The sequence below is a fragment of the Emys orbicularis genome, chromosome 5, assembly GCF_028017835.1.
Source record: "Emys orbicularis isolate rEmyOrb1 chromosome 5, rEmyOrb1.hap1, whole genome shotgun sequence".
In the NCBI taxonomy this organism is placed as follows: domain Eukaryota; kingdom Metazoa; phylum Chordata; order Testudines; family Emydidae; genus Emys; species Emys orbicularis.
In genome coordinates, this window is record NC_088687.1 from 130,333,786 (window position 1) to 130,352,877 (window position 19,092).

Genomic DNA, 19,092 nt, shown 5'->3' on the forward strand with positions numbered 1-19,092 from the left:
AAAGTGGTATGTGTGAAAAGGAAGTATTTAGCTTCTTTCATCAAATCATGGGAATAAGTCCCCACTTTAACTGTACTTTCCAACACAACTTTAACTGTGGTGCTGGGATCACCCCTTCATAACTGAAACTCTAAACTGCATGTGAAGAAAAACTCACTAGAACATTTATCTCACATCATAGTATGATTTATTATATTGTGATTAAATGTAACTTGGTAATCTAAACCAAGCTGTTGCCGTAAACTGCCTGTTTTATTTGGCTGTTACACTGTTGTTGCTGGCCCAGTCTCAGTGAACTAGTCATTTTTATACATCCTGTTTGCTTACCTTCAGAATGAACATCTTTTAAAAAATTCTGTGTCCTGAAGATTTGGCTCAGCTAGCATGAGTTAGCCTACGGAATATATTGTATGGAAGATGTCTTTGATTCCTTTATCCTTCAGATTCTTAGGCTTGGTCTACACTTACCCCCCAATTCGAACTAAGGTACGCAACTTCAGCTACATGAATAACGTAGCTGAAGTTCGAAGTACCTTAGTTCGAACTTACCTCGGTCCACACGCGGCAGGCAGGCTCCCCCGTCGACGCCGCGGTTCCCCCGTCGACGCCGCGGTACTCCTCTCGTCTAGCTGGAGTACCGCAGTCGACGGCGATCACTTCCTGGTTCGACTTATCGCGTCCAGACAAGACGCGATAAGTCGAACCCAGAACTTCGATTCCCAGCTGCCGAACTAGCGGCTGGGTGTAGACATACCCTTAGATTTTTTTTCTTTCTTTTTTTTAAGACTGAGCTATCCTGTGGTTTGTAATCATCATCAACGATTTTCCTAATATTAACAGAGAAGAGCAAAGAGGTCACTGTCTTCAGGGGGGGGAAATTAAAGGAGCGTTAAAGATTAGAGCCCCTTGTACTGGATCAGTGTTGATGGAGTTGCTTTGGCATGCAGAAGAGCACAATGCAGTGTAATTTGAGAGAGTTTATTGTCCTCATTTACAGAAGCCTTAATACTGTATTGAGTGGAGGTTTCTAATGACAGTGATCTTTTTAAATGCCTGGGGATTTTTCAAAGTTTTAGTTGCAAATCTTTGGGGAGAGATTTTTATTTCTCTTCCCTTCCCCCATCCCCAAAAAGAGTCATTATTTTTTCACTGGGAGGATTGCTGCCACAAATAGCTGTGTGAATTTAGCTGAAGGGGGGATGAATCACAACAAAAGCTTTCCTAAAAACAAACTCTTAAGAAGTGACATTTTAAAGACATTGACGAGAGTTAAGTGTTCAAAATGTAAGAGTTCAGTAGTATTTTTCAGTGTATTCAGCTAATCTAAAAAAAACCCCTCAACATGGTGAAACTGATTTGGTTTGCTAAAGACCCATATTTGTTTTTTCTCAACATTTTTGATAAGAAAAACAAGGAGTGCCTCTTAACGTTCTAGGTCAAAGTACAGGTGTGCTGCTGTAGAAATCGCTTTTCATGTTTGGGATGCGGGGTGGAGTAGCCTTTGATGTTTGGCCCCACCTTGATTACCCTGCCTGATACAGCATCCCTGTCCAATACCTAATATACACAGAGAGAAGCACAAAGGAGAATAATCATCATTACAGACGGGATTGTGAAATGTCATGCATCTTCAGTGGTGTCTTTAAAATATTGGGTAATTATTTCTCATGAAAGCTGCTGGGTTGACAGCTCTATAAACTGACATCTTCTATTCACAAAATACCTGCAGCACAGAGAGTGGTAATGAAAACTTCCCTGTGTTGCCCCCATAATATGCCTTACTTCTTTTCTGGAGGGAATAGCCTTTAGAGGGAGGGAAAGGTTTATTATTTTCTATTCATTTGCCCAGTTGCTCAAGTTTATGTGGTGTTTTACCAACAAATCAAAAGACAAAGGTCCCTGAGTATGTTGCATCCTAAATTCACTTTACATGACCACCCAGTCTTCATCAATTGCCAGCAGTGGTGCTAATTGTGATGTTGTGGTAGAGCAGGGGTTCTCAACCTTTTTCTTTCTAATCCCCACCCCCAACCTGCTATAAAAAACTCCCAAGGCCCACCTGTGTCACAACTAATTTTCTGCAGATAAAAGCCAGGCCTGGCATTAGGGGGTAGCAAGCAGTGCAATTACCTGGGGCCTTATACCACGGGGGGCCCCCAGGAAGCCAAGTTGCTCAGGCCTCAACGTCAGTCCCACGTGGAAGGGCTCAGGGCCCTGGGCTTCAGCCCCATATGGTGGGACTTTAGCTTTCTGCCTTGGGCCCCAGTGAGTCTAACACTGGCCGTGCTTGGCAGACCCCCCAAAGCCTGGACCCCTGGTTGATAACCACCATGGTAGAGGACAGTGCTACTTGTTTGTTTTGTGATATGGGCAGTTGCCACTAAGAGCTAGACTGAGATCACCAGCTCTTCTCACTTCATAGAGAAACTCAGCCATGCTTCTCCAGCCTGGGTCAGATTTGAACCATGTTCCTAGAGGTGAAAGGTTCTGCTTCTGAGACTCCCGATACATCCAATACTCCTTTGGTAAAGTGCCTTGATATATCTTGGCATAATATAGATTGCAGTTGGAATGACTAGGAGAGTTAATCATTTTGCTCTTAGTACAATTGTTGAAGCAGATTGTTTTTCTTGTTCATGTCAGTAGGAGTTGCCTAACCTTTGAAAAAGAAAGATACGCCCACTTCCCTTAGTGCCACCATCTGAAAGTGCACTTCCCACCATGTCCTCTATAAAACAACATATTTTAAAATAAAGGGTGTTTATATATATATATATATATTATATATTAAATATGCAGTTTCTGAGCCTACTGCAGAGGTATTCCACTTACAGGAAAGTGGCAGTAGATTCATACAAGGGATACAATGCTTACATTTGGAGCTTCTCAGGGATGTCGCTGGGTCAAGTGGCATGGTGTTCTTGTTGAATTCTTTATTTTGGGACACTTTAATTAATCAGTAATTAGAAAGTGACCATGACTACAGAGAAAATAAAGACCAAATTTAAAGCCATTTAAAGCCTGCTAATTTTTTCATTGCGATGCGTATGTTTCAGCCCTGTTTCCTGCTAGTTATAAACAAGATTATGACTTAAGCCCCAACCCTTGCAGGAGTGGGTGTTGCAGAGCCACCCTGCAGCTCATGTAGCAAGTAAGAAATTTGGAAGACTTTAGCCAGAATTCCTCCTAGAACTCCCTGGGATTATACTCTGCCAGACCAGCTCCACCACCTGTAGGTAGGAAGCAATATGCATTTTCTCCTTCCACCTGTGTCCAGCCAGCCTCTTCTGGTCAGTCAGAGACCTGATCCTGACCTCGCTGCACTCCAAGTTTTGAGATGGCTAGTAGTTGCACTATTCTATCCATGCTTAAGGAAGGCACTGCAATGGCCCCGTATAGAGATGCAAGTGAAGGGCTCCTGGCACTCTTCTGCCTCTCCAATCCTATATACAGCAGTGCATGTCCAGCTCCAGCGTGGCCCTAAAATTAAAAACTGCGTGAAGGAGGCAAACCATCTGACTTCATCTTGGAATAGTGTTTGCAACTAGTCTGTAAAACTAGTTTCACCACCTGACTTCCGCAAAGACCCACTTCTACCAGACCCAAAATGAAAAGACAAATAGGCTGATGTAGGGAGGTCAAATAATCAAAAGCAGTCCCTTTCTCTGGGCCTTCCAATGCATCTTGCCTTTTAGTAGCAAATCCTCAGCTGATGTAAATTAAATTATCATAGCTCCATTGAAGTCCGCTCCTCTGTCTTTTGGATTGTAAATTCTCTGGGCAGGTTCTTCTGTCTTGATATCTGGGACTTGTGCAGAATTGAGCACACTCTGCAATTAACAAACAGCAAATAATAATTATTAAAATGAACAGGTGACTTGTTTTTCTGTCTTCCTCTAGATCCTAATAGTTTATTAATTCAAAGCATGAAGGGAGAAAGGAGGTGGGACCCATGTAATGTACATAGGAAATTTAGTTGTGATTCTGGACCAGAAAGTGCTTTCATAAGTCTCTAGCGTTTCCATCAGGGTGATTGGAAAGTTTTGGGGGTTTAAGGAAGTAAAAGCTCCAGTTGTAGAGTAGATATGTTGCTAGTTCTAGGGGAAGTTCCGTTGCCTGCGTTATGCAGAAGCTCAGACTAGGTGATCACAATGGTCCCTTCTGGCCTTGCAGTCTATGAATCTATAGTTAGTGAGACTATGGCCACAAATGTAGAAAGCTTCAGTTTCACAAATTGAATACCTTATTCTTGCAAATACCTCATTATTGCAAATATCCAACCTCTCAAAATAACAAATGTCAAACATCTCTAATGTCCTTCTCTTCCCTCCTTTTCTTTTCACGTCAATGATAAAACCTAACAAAGTCTTTACTGTGATTTGGCATTGAAACCTGCATGTCCATGAAAAGCTCTGTCCTTGAAATAGTTTTGCTTTTATGAGGCCTGCTTTTAAGTTCCTGTCATTTCAAAATGGCAGCTCCAAAATGTTGGCACTTAGCATACACTACAGTTAGCTGGTTTACTGTGCTTTTATTAGTATTTTTGATACGGCCTCTTTCATGTAATTGTTTCTGAGCATGTTGGGTTATTTCACCATGATATACAATTAAAACATTCTCTACGGTCACACATTGTGTTATTGCCATTCATTAATTTGACCTTACAAAGGTATGATTCGTATTGTTTCAAGGTTTGTTTTGAAAAGCTCTAGTTAACATTGGGCATATCATCATAGCGTACATAGCACAGAGACATTAACATGTGTGATTTTTGTGACAGGTGTGAAGGTGGTGCCAGCCAGATTTCATGTGGCTGTTTGAAGTAAATGTTTAATGAATAGACTATTTTGTAAGGCCATTATTTTGTTCCTATTTACATAACCATTACTTCTGCTTATGGGTTGCAAAATATGTTGAACAGTTGAGGGAATTAATTTTTTGTTCTACCCTGTAACAAGTTTGCCTGAAGTTTTTGTGTGCATAGTGACACAGCCACTGTTGTCTGGTAACTGTGTGGAAATATTATCTATTTAAGAAGGACCACTGAGTCGTCTTGTTTGGATTTGCCCAACAGGAAAAATGTATCGTGTAGTCACATAGTGTCCTGTTATTAGATCCTTTGCATCTTCCTGGTTTAACACTGCCTGACTGAGTGCTGGTGGGACTTCCTCACACAGGGCAAAATCCAGCTGTGGTATATGTGAATCCCAATCCCATGAAAATCACTGGCCCAAATATTGCAATGATATACATTTTGGTGGCATTGGCTATATATTGGGTGTAAGTGGTAAAGTAACGTAAAATGAATGTAACATACATGCCAATGAGAAGGAATGGGGTGTGTATCAGGGAAAACAATTAACGAGAGGATGTAGGACAAGTATGTGTGACTGCTTTGCACATCATCAGGTGAGCGCTGATCCAGAAACCACACCTTTTGGGTCTGTTATGTTTTTTACAAAAGTACTTGATTTTTACCCAAATTTGGTAAACAGAAAGCAGAGTGCATTCGTATCCATAGATCACTGTTACTCCTGACCTAGGCACTGCTCCATCAAAGCACTTCAGCATGTGTTTTTTATTAAGCATGTGAGGAGCCCCATTGACTTCAGGGGGACTTACTCACATGGTTAAAGTGAAGCAAGTGCTTAAGTACTTTGCTGCATCTGCATTTCTAGGGGTGGACCCAAACCCCATTGAAGTGAATGGAATTCTTTCCATCAATTTCAATAAGATTTGTATCTGGCCCTTATGTCCCTATATACTAGTTAAATCTCTGAACTTCCATTGAAATTAAATGAAGAGTTCATCTGCCAGCTAGTGGAAATTTGTGGGGCTCACTACTGCCTCCTCTTAGGTATTTCTATTTGCTACTTTCCTTGATAAACCTCCTTTCTAGCCCCTTAGGGTGACATCCTGTCCCCTCTGAAATCAATGGGAGTTTTGCCATTAACTTCAACTGGGCCAGGATTTCATGGTATGTAAATTATAAGCACTTTACATATCCCTGAATATCAACATGGTGCATGGTAGTCTACTTTTCCTCTTTCTCTCTTACAGCCAGTTCTTTGACCAGTTTACAGACAGTATGTAATTTGTAAGTACATTGCCATTTACCTGTTCTCTGAATTTGGTTTATCAGAATGCAACAGGATCATGTAAGAACATATCCTACAAACACATAGTGATGTGGCCCCAAAATAAATTCCAAAATTTCTAATTTTCCTACAAGTTAGTCTTGCGAGACCACAAATGAGAATTGTAAAATTTCGGATTTTTCTACTCATTTTAAGACGAATGGCGTATTAGCAAACCTAATTTATGACAACTCTGTAGTCATATTATAGGATGTATTTTTTTGTTCGTTTTTAGATTAATTAAGGAAAGGAATGAAGTTACCAAGTGTTTTGTTATTATAATGCCCAAAAGTCTTCTAGATATTTCACAGAAAAATAAGAGACACATTCCCTACCCTTAAGAATTTACATTTTAGATGGGAAAAAAGTGAGATGAAACAAAAGGGAATAGGGAACTAGGTGCACAGGTTACAGATACAAGCTCATGAGTTACCTGGCTGCCCAGCATGTCTTGATAGTGTGGTGTTCTTTAACTATTAATTTAATTGGGGGGAGGGAGTGTTCAATAGTTTGTGTTTTATTGTTTAAAATTAAAACCACTTTGACATTTTAAAAGACAAGTGTAATAGGAAACGTTCTTTTAAAAGGACATTGTCAAGGGAGTTTTCATAATAAAATAATTGTTTTACGTACTTATTCATCATATCCCCCTGGAAGCTTGAGAATGAAAACTCTCCTTCCCAGTGCCTTCCCCGTCCCCCTTTTCACTTGCATTCTGGTTTGTTATTATAGGGTTACTCATGAGTGTTGTGCTTTTTGGCATTGATATATTTTTCAGAAAAAAGAGAATTGAAGCATTTGTTTTGAAAAAAGAAAAACACATTTAAAGAATTACATGGACTTTGCAAACAGATATAAGAAAATGAAAGGTAGGTCAAATTTCGGGCCTACAAACCTGACAGTGTCCCTTTCATTTTAACGTCGATGCTTTATTTGACAAAAATTAATGGTTCTTGTAGTTACATTAAGCAATGGCAGACAAATGTAAAAATAATATTGTTAATCTTAATAGCTGTTTTTCTTCTATTTCTTCTATCTATGTTGTTTTTAAATGCCAATGAATGGCTGCAAATGATAACCTGATTAGACATCTCCCTTTATTTGTGTAATCTGACTACTTTACTTAGGGTTTTTTTTTGTTTTTGTTTTTTTATGATAGTTGCTGAGAAAGTGCTTAAAATAAAGGATCAGTGACTAAAATACAGATGGTCTGTCCAGGACCCAGAGAATTTTTCATTTTAGCATCAACGTTTACGTCTACCTTTCATTTTATGTCACCCAAAAGCCCTTGCTGAAAATTGGTGTACAAGGTCTTCGTTCAAGAATGATGGTGTGTGTGTGTGTGTGTGTGTGTGTGTGTGTGTGTGTGTGTGTGTGTGTTGGGATTTTTGTTTAACAAATTTTGGGTGGCTTATCCATTTGTTAAGTTACCAGAGAATAAGAAAAATAAATGCTGTGGATTCATGTAAGGGCTGGACGGCTGATTTGTAGGGCACAACTACCAGGGGAATGAGGGCAATTGGGCGTGAGATGCCTTCCCCTCCAAACTTAGTGCCAGAGCGGGTGATCAGGTCATTAATCCCCAAGTCTGTGTGAAGAACCAAGCAATCACTTACATTGCTTGTGTAGTAGGTTGACCCTGTGTCAGATTCTGTAATTGAAAACTGGCTTCACACTAGATTTGAATGGTTTTTTTTGTTTGTTTTTTTGTTTTTTTTAAATAATCATCCTAATATTCAGTTCTAAAAGACACTGTTATGTGTCCATATGTAATAGTTACTCTTCACGTGTAGCGACTGTGCATGGGTATGCGTATTGTACTATGGTATTATTTCTCTTTTATTTCAGTAAAACATGAACAGTTGTTGACACAATTGTCTTGTAGTGGTGCTGAAACTTTGGCCTCAATGATCTGGTGTATTGACAAGACAGACTTGTGTCAGTGATTGCTGGATTGAGGCCTGTTGAATTTAGAGCTGTTAGCAGTAGATTTTTTTTCTTAAATACATTAGATAACATTAAGGGCCTGACTTATACCCACCAAAACCAGCAAATTCAGAGTTAAGTCTTCTCACTCCATCTTTAATGCACACCACTGTGTCTGGCTTTTCCAGCACCGTATGGTACAGGAGATCACAAACTGTCCTCAGAACCTTACAACACCTAGGCAAAAAGTTTATCACATGACCGCTCTGAACATTCCAGGTATGTCCATTTACACTGCACCTGCTGTGCTGCTGAATGTTCCATGTATGGCTTAACATTCCATTGATTTCAGTGGAATGTTAATGGATGATGGCAGCGCACAGCAGGGGTGATGGAAAACTAGAAGTGAAAGGGGGAAGAGTAAGGATGCAGTGAGAAGCTTCAACTTTGAATTTCCTCGCTTTTGTGAGTACGAGTCAGACCCTTAATGTTGTTTTAATGTATTTTTTGTGTTTAATTTTTAGTAAAAATTTGAACACGATCCAGGCTACAGAGGTTGCAGTGGATAAGAAGTTTAAAAGCTTTGGTTCAAGATTACAGGAGACTGCAAGAAAAGTTAAAGACATGGAAATGAGGATCAAGTGACAGGATGCTATTTTCCCTGAGAATACTGAAGATTGTAAAGCATTGAGAAATCGAATTCATGACCCTGGAAATCAAGCTCAGATTAAGAAATGTCAGGTTGGTAGGGGTTCCTGAAAGTTTGGAGTTAGGATAAACTGAGATTTTTTTTTTTTTTTTTTTTTTTTTGATCATACATTGTGAAGCTGCTGTGATCTGGGGATAGATGGTTTGAAAGTTCTTCTACCTGTATTATGATATATCCTATACCTGGAAAAGCCAACCAAGCAAAATTGGCTCTTAAATCGGAGTTTATAGTATTTGTGGTTGAAGAATCCCATTTTATCCACATTCTTTTTTTGGCATTAAGTTGCATGTTTTATTTTAATACAAGCACGGAAACTATTGCTCTTGACTACTCATTTCTTTATCCTGACACTCTGAGGGCTTTCTGCAGAGACCAGATACATGGCAGACCATGGCATTTCTAGATAAGAAATAGACAGAATGCACCCGAATGATGGAAGAAATGGTTTCTTGTTCAGAAGACTCTGATTCATAGTGAAACCATGTTTTTCAAATGTAAACTTTAAATCGTTACTGCCATTGAGATGAAATTACTGTAAATTCACTTAAGTGTTGAGTTATTGTCTGTAGTTCAGTGATATGGTATTTATGCTGAGAAGTTGTGCAACAGGAAATCTAGCCTGAAGTTTAGGGAGGATTTTGGCAAACAAAGGATTAGCTGTGTGTTCATGGTCAAGGTCACAAGTTAGACTTAAACTCTGAGGGCACTACTGGCTACACCCAGTCTGAAGTTCTGTAGAGTAGAAGTGTGCTTCAAGTTATTTTTGTTACCTTTCCTTTTATATCTTGGGCCTGAGTCTGGTATATCACTTATGCCAATGTTAAACAGGCGTAACTCAGTTACAATCCATGGAGTTACACTGACATAAATGAAAACAGAACCAGGCCCCATGTGTATTTTTTTAATGATCCCCTTTTGGAGGAATCCTTATTTTAAAAAGTGGTTTTCTATTGCGTTAGCAGTTAAGTATTTTGTGAACTCTAAGGTTGGCTTTGTCTGGAAAGTGACTGAAAAATTGGCATTTTCTTACTCAACCATTCTGCTCTCTCTGTTTATTCAGAGTCATATCTGCTGTCCTACTGACAAAAATAAATTTTATTACTTTCATATTAGTGTTGCAAAACTATTAGAGGGACAAGGTGGATGGGATAATATCTTTTATTGGACCAGATTCTGTTGGTGAGAGAGACATGCTTTAGAGCAGTGTTTTTCAACCACTGTTCCGCGGCACACTAGTGTGCCGCGAGATGTTGCCTGGTGTGCCGTGGGAAAAAAATATTGCGCACTGAATAAAGTATTTTATAATTTTTCATATTTCTGTTTACTTACTATTTCATAATAAAGTAATTATAAAATACTTTCTTTGTGTTTATTTGATTCCTATTCAAGAGAATTACTTTATATATAGTCAATATAGGCAATATAGGTTAAATTTTTTAACATTTTCTAATGGTGGTGTGCCTCGTGATTTTTTTCATGAAACAAGTGTGCCTTTGCCCAAAAAAAGGTTGAAAAACACTGCTTTAGAGGGGTCCTCTGAGTTATATATATTGGCTTGTTCATCATCAGTAGTTTTGGTCCAAAGTTCCAGTTGTAAGTATCTTTATTACTGGTGATGAGGCATGAGCCAAAAAGAATCCAATTTGTCTCTCAGACCCAAGTTAGGTTTGCTGGACTGGTGGTTAGAAAAAAACATCTTTTACTTGTTACATGACCAGTTGATAAGAGAGGCAATAAACCTGGAATCCCACAATTATTATTTTTACAGTTCCTTTTCAAAGTGTAATTGTACTTTATTACACTTTGGGTTACATATCAGAATACCAGCAGTGATTCTGTAAGTTACTTTACTTTGAAAGCATGGCAACGTTCCAGGTGAATTTACAGTGGGGACTTTCAGTGACGTTCCCAAAAAGGATCAGCAGTTGTCAGGGTAGTGGAAATAAATTTGTGGTGTTAAGTTATATATTCGTGTCGTGTTCACATTCTTTGTCATGCACTAGCATATGATGTATTTGTAAGAAAATACTACCAATATCAAGGATAACACATGGTCCTTTGTGGATGGTGCAAATGACTGTTAGGCTGTCCTAGATACATGATTCAAGAAGAGCCAAAAAGAAAAGGTCTACATTTTGTTTCAGTCATACTTAATTTTTGAAGCTGATCCAAGTACATGTATATTAAAATGAGCACTGAAATTCTTGGTGGTGTTTGCCAGAAATATCACTAAATAGAACCCTACAGTGGGTCTCCTCCTTGGTAAGACAGCAATCAATAATGAAAATTGATATGCTTGGTCCTTTCTTGAGAGAGAAGGGTTTTCATTAACATCTCATCCACAGAGCGCCACTGCTGGTGGATGCCTTGCCATCTCTCCTATTCTGTGAATAACACAGTGCTACTCCATTTTCTTTTCCTACTCCATTGCTAAGCACCACTATCAGACCAACTTTGTCGCACCTCCTTTCATCTGTCAAGATGTTGGACGGCCATATAATCATATAACTCCATTGGCATGACCAGTCTGTTGGGAAGGCAATGGGACCAAACAGATTTAGGTGGTGACCAGATATGAAGGGGTTTGTAAAAATCCATTGCCCTCCTGCTCTAAGGTTGAGAGATCCTGCTGCTGTTTGCTTTTGAAAAGAGGACAAAAATATCTAGTAATATTTAAATTGAAGCCAAGAGTTATTTCTAGATGCCTCTCAAGGGTTTTCGTGCCATCTAAAAAAGCATGAATATTGGAATAATTGGAAAGAGTATTAAGTGGATTTAAATTTTGCTGACTTTAATACTTTTTTTCTTCAAAGGTAAAACTCTTTGAGCACGTAAATGGCTTAAATATGAAATCATACTGTAGGATTAGACTGTATATTTACAAGCTGCCGAGTAAGGGGCAACAAGTAAGCCGCACTGCCCCAGGAACAGACCAGAGAATAAATTGTGATTTTGAGTCACCATTTGTTGAATGGTTTCCCCCACTCCCATTCGGCACTTCAGCGCTAGTGGGGAAGTAATACACTATTGGTATGGGCCAGTGGTAGATCCCCTTCCACAGCAACTCGGTTCTTTTGGCCAGCACCTTTCCACGGTATAGCCAGGGCTCCCCCTGTTCTCCACCCACCTGTACAGTAGACAGAATAGCAGTCCCACAGAGGCTGCTGAGCCCCCCACACTCTGCCCCATGAAGCAAGTAACCTGTGCAGACGTGGAGGGGGCAGGGACCCTCATCCCCCCTCAGTCTTAAAACTAGTGCAAGAGAGCAATTGTTTAGCAAATGCAAAGCATATAAAATTCATACTACAACAAATGTATAGAAATTATAATGGATACATGAGGAATTTCAAGACTGCTTCTCTTGCAGTAGTTCAAACTGTATGTACTGTTGGGGAAAAGATTACAGTATTCCCTACCTCTGGTATTCATTTTTCCTTGTCTCTTGGAGAGAGTCATTTTCCTATAAATGTAATGGTTTAATATTATTGAAGGTTACAGGAATCTTTCCTCAATTAGGTTTGCATACTTATAATTTCTATGCCATTAAAAAGATTTGCAAAGTGTTTTCATGATGTTTCTTAAATATTTTTTTTTGTTTCTAGCATTTTGGAATCTTGAAAATTAAGCCTGCATCCTTAACTCGTTCGTTCCCCCACCCCTCAATATGTATATTTCTTTGTTATCATACCGTTGTTCATAAGTGCTGCTATTGGTTTTGTTTTAGGAAAAAAAACAAGTACTGATGCATTTATTTTGACAAATCGCACAGAAGAATTTTAGGAAATTCATAAATTTAAAAAAGAACTCTTTAGGTCAGCATTATGAATTTTTACATTGGATCTTCAGCAAATCACACAGGATTGAATTAATCATTTCTCAGTGTGATTTCAGTCTCGGCAAATCATTATCTGTAAACATAAACTGAATGCTCAGTGAACTGAAAGCATGTTACGTTATTCTATAAGATTCACTGTCACAGGCCTGCAGAATATTTTTGTTGTGCTATTTCAAGATTGCAAAGTTCTGAAATCCCGTCAGAATGACACCTCACCCAAGATTTGTACAGATACTACTCAGTAGTGCAGTGAGGGCCTGTCTTTAGCAAATGACTGTACTTTTTCCTTGTTGTTTTCAGTCTTTTGCAGTTCAGGGCCGAGGATCTTGAGACTGCTGTAGTACTTTTACTAGATGGCCTCAGAATGTAGCCATGCAAACCTATCAAGTGGCTGCTTCCCAGCATTTTCTTGTTTTCTTTATTTTATTGTTTGCTGCTGAGAATAAGTCGGTTCCTGATTTAATGGCTTTTATCTCTTGAAATCTTTATTTGCCATCATACAAATATAGAGGTTAACTTTCATTTGTTTTTTAAAATTGCATTTTCTTGATTTATAAATAATCCTGTTTCTCTATTTCATTGTAGGCATTCGACCTCCAATCATGAATGGGCCCATGCACCCACGCCCTTTGGTAGCTTTGCTGGATGGCAGGGATTGTACAGTAGAAATGCCTATTCTGAAGGATGTAGCCACAGTGGCATTTTGTGATGCTCAGTCCACACAAGAAATTCATGAAAAGGTAAAACATTTCAATCACACTCCTGGTTGGCAAGTATAATATAAGTGTTTTTACAGTTACAAGAGAACATGCAAGTTGCACTATTTTGGTTAACAATTGAAAAGATACCCAAATTGGTCAGGAATTAGGCAAACTTCATATAGAGGGGAAACAGAGAGAAAAATACCTTTATTCAAACACCGTGAAATATAGCCCTGGGCACTGTGCCTTAGATGGGACATTGGCCTTGTGTCCATCCACTACATGTAGTAGAATTTCATTCAGAGAAAGAATTACAGTAACTGAGAAACAGTATGTATATTGTAAGTACTAGTATTATAGCATATAAACGGAGAACTTACAAAGCAATAAAGATTCCCCTCTCAGCCATAGGTCTCCTCAAGCTTTGGGTGGGTGCCTCATGAACTGAGAATTTACACTGCAGTAAATAATTGCTGAAACAAATTTTAGCAAAAGGTTCATTAGTATTGGGGTTGGGTGAATAAGCTGCTATTCCAATTCAGGCATTCCTATCAGCCACTTAACTGCCTCCCCCGAAAGTTCAAGAACCTGTGAAACAGCCTGGGGAGGGGCGGGGAGGCCTTCCAGGTTTATTAAGAGACCATTATCTAGGGCCGTCACCTGGCTTGTATGCCTGTATTCCTTTTTGGGGGACGGGTGTCATGGTAAGGCCTGCTCCCCACCCAAGCTCCCTGGCATTTTCTAGGGGAGGAGAGCACCTCACTCATCTATTTCAGTAGCAATAGGATGGGGATAAACCCTGCTACTCTTGCTGCTCACTAACAGACCAGGGCCTTAGATGTCCAATATTGCCAACTTGGGAACTAAGGAAACCTTGTCTTCCAGCTACCAAAAATCGGTACCGTATACAATGAGCATGGTAGCAGAGGAGAACTAGATGGGGAAACAGGGATTCACCCCACAAGGATGTGTTCCTTCCTTGCCCCCTGAAGGTCAGAAGGAGGTGTAATAGCAAGCTAGTGCAGGCTCACACGCTAACTTGATGGACAGGCCAGGTCTGCGCAGCTAAACAAGTGTTTCTGTGTCCGCTGCAGTGAGCTCTGCTTCCTGATGCAGATGGAGCGATATGTGGCTGAATATGTCCCAAATGTTAGGGATTCAGTCTGTGTATTGAATTGAGCTAATGTTCTTGATCTTCTGCAAATATATTATTGGTCTTGTCCCTGTCTAATAATTGTAATATTATGTGACAGTTAATGGCTCTTTTTTCAAATGTTAGACAGAAACTGAAACCGTAACTGAACAATTAACTTTACTCTACAAAATATAGCACTGATAAACCTTTAAAAGGCGAGAATTTTTATATGTCAGAAAGACCTAATCCTTCCTCAGGTGGCTGTATATTAAAGAGAGCTCTTGAAAGTACACACAATAATTGTTTCCTTTCAGTTATTAAGTGAATGACTCCTATTTTATGCAGTGCCTTTCTGGTATAATCAAATCAACCAACTGTTGTGCTCATTATTTCTTTAGCAATCAGATTTCTATCCAAAAAATGATTTTTGTTGTTTTAAACTCTTGAAAATTAGAATTTATAAAGGAAAGCTTGATGATCTCCTTAAACATAGTGGTACTAGCTGTTTTGCTACTATATAGAGAAGTCTAAAGAATTTTTTGTGTCTTATCAACAGTGCAGACTTGTATTCCTCATTCTTATCATGTTTAAGGGAAATGTTCTTTTCTTTTTTTTTTCTTATGGAAATGTTCAACAGAGGAATGGCTGCATACTCCTCAATTGCATAAATAGTTCCTCTGTGGATATCTCTGTTGTGGATTCTTGGACTTCCTGTCTTGCTTTTAAAAGTCATTGAACCATAGTCCACTGTTGTCAGAACCATTATCAGGAATTATCTTAAATATTGTTTTCCTGCACTATCAATGTTGTCTTAGTTTCTCTGACTCAGTTCCCATTGGTTGATTTGATTTTTATTTATTTTGAGATATAAAGTAATCTTAATATGGAGAGAAGAAAGAGAAATAAATTCCTCACTCTAAAAAGTAGACCCCATTTCACTTTTCTGAATATCCTTTCTTCAATACGCAGTTGATTTCCCACAGAGTAGAAGCCACTTTTAAAAAAAATTATGCTTCTGGAGGAGCTATCTTTTAATAAAAGATTATAAATTATAAGTTAAGGGTCCGAGCTGGTGAATTTTTAGTCCTGACCAATGCCCATTAAAGTCCATGGGAATTTTTCTATTTAATTGAGTGGTCATTGGATTAGGCCCTTAGTACACTCTCTCCCTCTCCCTCCCTCCCCTTATGCAGAATCAATAATGTTTTGGAAGAAATGTCTCCTCTTGGTAATTTAAGGGACAATATCAACTTAAATATGTCCCAGAATTTAGGTTTTGTAATAAGCTTTGGTTTTGCAACAATAATCACATTTTATAAAAACCTAAGGCAAACAAAAATGAAGTCATGATTCTTTTTAATTCCCATTGAAACAAATAAATATTTCTAGGTAGTGTTTTCAATTCAGACATTTCAACACTGTGCAAGTACATGAGAACCTAAAAGTGTAATTGACTGGAAACTACTAGAAACAAATGTGAGATTTACCATTCTGTCTTCTTTGGATGATTTGAGAAATGCAGAAGAATAAAACAACATCATAAATATTTAAAATGTATTTACATTTTTAAATTTTATTTAATTTTTAAGGATCTAAGATATTAATTGTAACATATATAAGACCATTTCTTATTCTTTAATTTAAAAATATATATATTTTAACCTGACCAAGTTTGGGGTTTTTCTGTTTTTATGTACATCCCATATTTAAAACACACTGAAATGCATATTGGTTTACATTTATTTTAAATTGTCCTTAAAAAGTTGTTCTAAGCTCCTCATTTTTGTGTCCTACCTCAAGCCATCTTCATAGGAGGTTAATATGAGTAATAGCTGGATCCAATTGATAAGGAGCTAGGAGGAGATGTGATGGGCAAAGAACATAAATATTCTTTAGATTGATTTTTTTTTTCTAGATAACAGCAGTCCACCCTTCAGGTGGACGTGGTTGTTTATGTTGGCACCTGCAGCCCTCATACCTTCAAGTGATTTCTTAACTAAAATCCAATCAATAGAATCATTGACCTATAATGCCCTTAATTTCTCCAAATTGGAAGTCTCCTACCCAACAAAAACACCTCACAGAAGAAATTAATATAATTTGTATAAATTGTTGGACTGATGACCTTTCAGAGAAATATCAAATGTATTTGTTCTAATCCGTGGTCCAGACGGAATGAGCATTCAGAAGTTCAAAATCGTAGCTGAAAGGGGCACTTGTTTCAAATTATAGCTTGAAAAGGGCACTTCGGTGACTGAAATCTGATGAAGACTCTTGACCTTTGGTGACCTCTGATGGAAAGGTCAAAGTTCACATTTTGGGTTTATGTTACAAATCCCAATTTGAAGCTCCATAGGAACACTGAAATGAATTGTGTCGCTTATTCAGAGCCCAGTACTGCATGGTGTGGAGCATCCTTTATTTCCATTGTCTTCAGTGGGACAAGAGGGAGCTCAGCACCTCTCAGAATCATGCTCTAAAGTATCCATATTATTATTTACATTGCACTATATTTGTGCATGATGCTTTACAAGCAAAACATATTTCTCTCACAATGTTTAAAAACTGAATTCTCACACAGCACAATATTAGGATGGAGTTAATGTTGCCTATGAAGTTTATATCTTAAATGTAACCCAATATTTCAGTATTTCCCTTTTTAAAAAAAAACAGTCTTAAAATAAAGAAAAATACAAGGTGATTTGCTGAACAGTCCAATAATTGTTTCACGCTTTAAATTCAGATTTCTGGCCATACTAACAACTGTCACTCTGCGCCACTAAATTATTCTGTTGTTCAAAATATATATTTTTTTCACATCTACCGTACCCTGATGCTAAAGAAGTATTTACATCAGACCATTTTAGGGTATGGAGGAAAGGAAGGAAGAGGGAGAGATGATAGAAACCCAGGGGAAAGGGAATTTACTGATCTCAAAAAAAGCATTTTTCTCAATAAAAACAGAATTTCTGTTTCATGTATTACTTGTTTTTTGAAAGATATAAGGGTCTGCTATGAAAGCAGGGTGAAGATCAGAGGTTTAACAGTGTGAGGGGAAGATTTTAGAGCAGATAGTGAGGGAGAAGCAACAGGATTGGAGGGCAGTCTGTATGTGGGGAAAGCAGGATGTTAATAATAAACAATGGGCAAACATTACCAGACTTTACCCATTCTCCTGTTATTCCCCATACACTAATATAGGAAAAACCTCTCAAACCAGAAAAAAGTTTCAAATCTAGTAGTTTTCAACTGTAATGATTGAAAATAGTTCTTCTATAGTGCTTCTCTTGGACAGGTCACTTTACATAATCTAAGTAATCCTCACAACACCGGTATGAGGTTGTGGGTATTATCATTCCCATTTTACAGATAACTTCTGTACTTTAGTTTAAGTGCCTAGTTCAAGACCACAAGTGTATGAGCTGGTATTAGAACTCTGTGTTCCTGATACTTCAAAACTCTCGTGTTCAAAACACTGGACCACAAACCCCCATGGTTGCTACTTTGGAGGACACAGGGCTGCCGACGGGGGAGAGGGGAATGGGATGGGGACAAAGGGGACAATTGCTGAGGGACCCGGGTGATTTAAAAGGGCTCGGGACTCCCAGCTGCTGCTATCGCGGCAGCGACTGGGAGTCCCGGGCCTTTTTAAATCGCCCGGGTGGGCTGCAAGACTCCTAGGCGCGTGCGGGGTGGTACCGGCGGCAGCGAAGGCAGCCGGGCGGCCATGTGGAAGCCCTGGCCGTGCCAGAAGGGTGTGCCCAGCAGTGCAGCTGGCAGCTTGCTGGGCATCAGCAGCGCAGCTGGCAGCAGCCAGCGCAGGCGCAGCACCGCCCAAATGTCAGGTCTTTCTAGGGGGCCCATTGGCTGTTCTGCCCTGGGCAGAGCCGTCCCAGGGTGCGGCGAATCGGGGCAAACTCTCTGGGCTCTGTGGGGTGTGTGATTGGCCAGCGCGGTCGGTCCCAGAAGTGACAGATACGTCAGTTCTGGCCCGGGCCTCACACCGTCCTAGGGATGGCCCTGCCCCTGGGGCCTGGAATTACTGTAGGCGGGCCTGAGAGGACAGGTAGGATAGTGAAGTAGTGGAGGCTTCACACCTCCTGAAAAATATGCCACATTTACTGACCGTGTCCCAAGGCTTTTTTTAAAGCACAGCTGCAATGTGAGGTTGGAAAACTCATTACGTTTGTTCAGAGATTGTTAATATATATATATGGCAGAACAGCACACCGGAATTTTCTGTTTCAGTTTTTTATCCCATGTTCACTAACCATCATGGATCACTGCTGCTGGGAAGACAGTCAGTCAGCATGTTTAAACATTGATTTCTGAGTTGCATGTTATTGTAAATGTTGAGTTTTCTCACCAGTACAGAGAACAAAGTCTTGTCTAAACAATGACTGTGTGGAGTTAAGAAGCATGTTTTTGTCAAAGGCAGTGTTTTATTCAAACCAAGTAATATGGAATGTGTGATAATTGGGACCTAGAGTCCTTGCATCCAATTAGGGAGGCTCCGTTCAGTCACACTCAGATGTAAAAATGATTTTAAGCCATTGCTCATTGAACAAATCTGTAACAGAACTTTTATTGCTCTTATTCACAGTAACTAATTGTCTAATTTCTTTATGCAGCGAAATATGCCTTTTAGG

General features: G+C 39.1%; 1 protein-coding gene across 9 annotated transcripts in view; it reads left to right on the forward strand.

The window, feature by feature from the left end:
* The window catches only part of CTBP1 (C-terminal binding protein 1), a 410,482-nt gene that overhangs the window by 338,942 nt on the left and 52,448 nt on the right, over nt 1–19,092 (forward strand). For 5 of the 9 annotated variants that reach the window (XM_065405605.1, XM_065405598.1, XM_065405600.1 and 2 more), the window contains one exon: nt 13,193–13,347. In XM_065405605.1, the coding sequence (XP_065261677.1) occupies nt 13,193–13,347 (155 nt within the window). Of the gene's footprint in view, nt 1–6,060; nt 6,098–6,915; nt 7,007–13,192; nt 13,348–19,092 lie in introns of all 9 variants that reach the window. The other 4 variants (XM_065405602.1, XM_065405603.1, XM_065405601.1 and 1 more) reach the window with 2 other exon arrangements.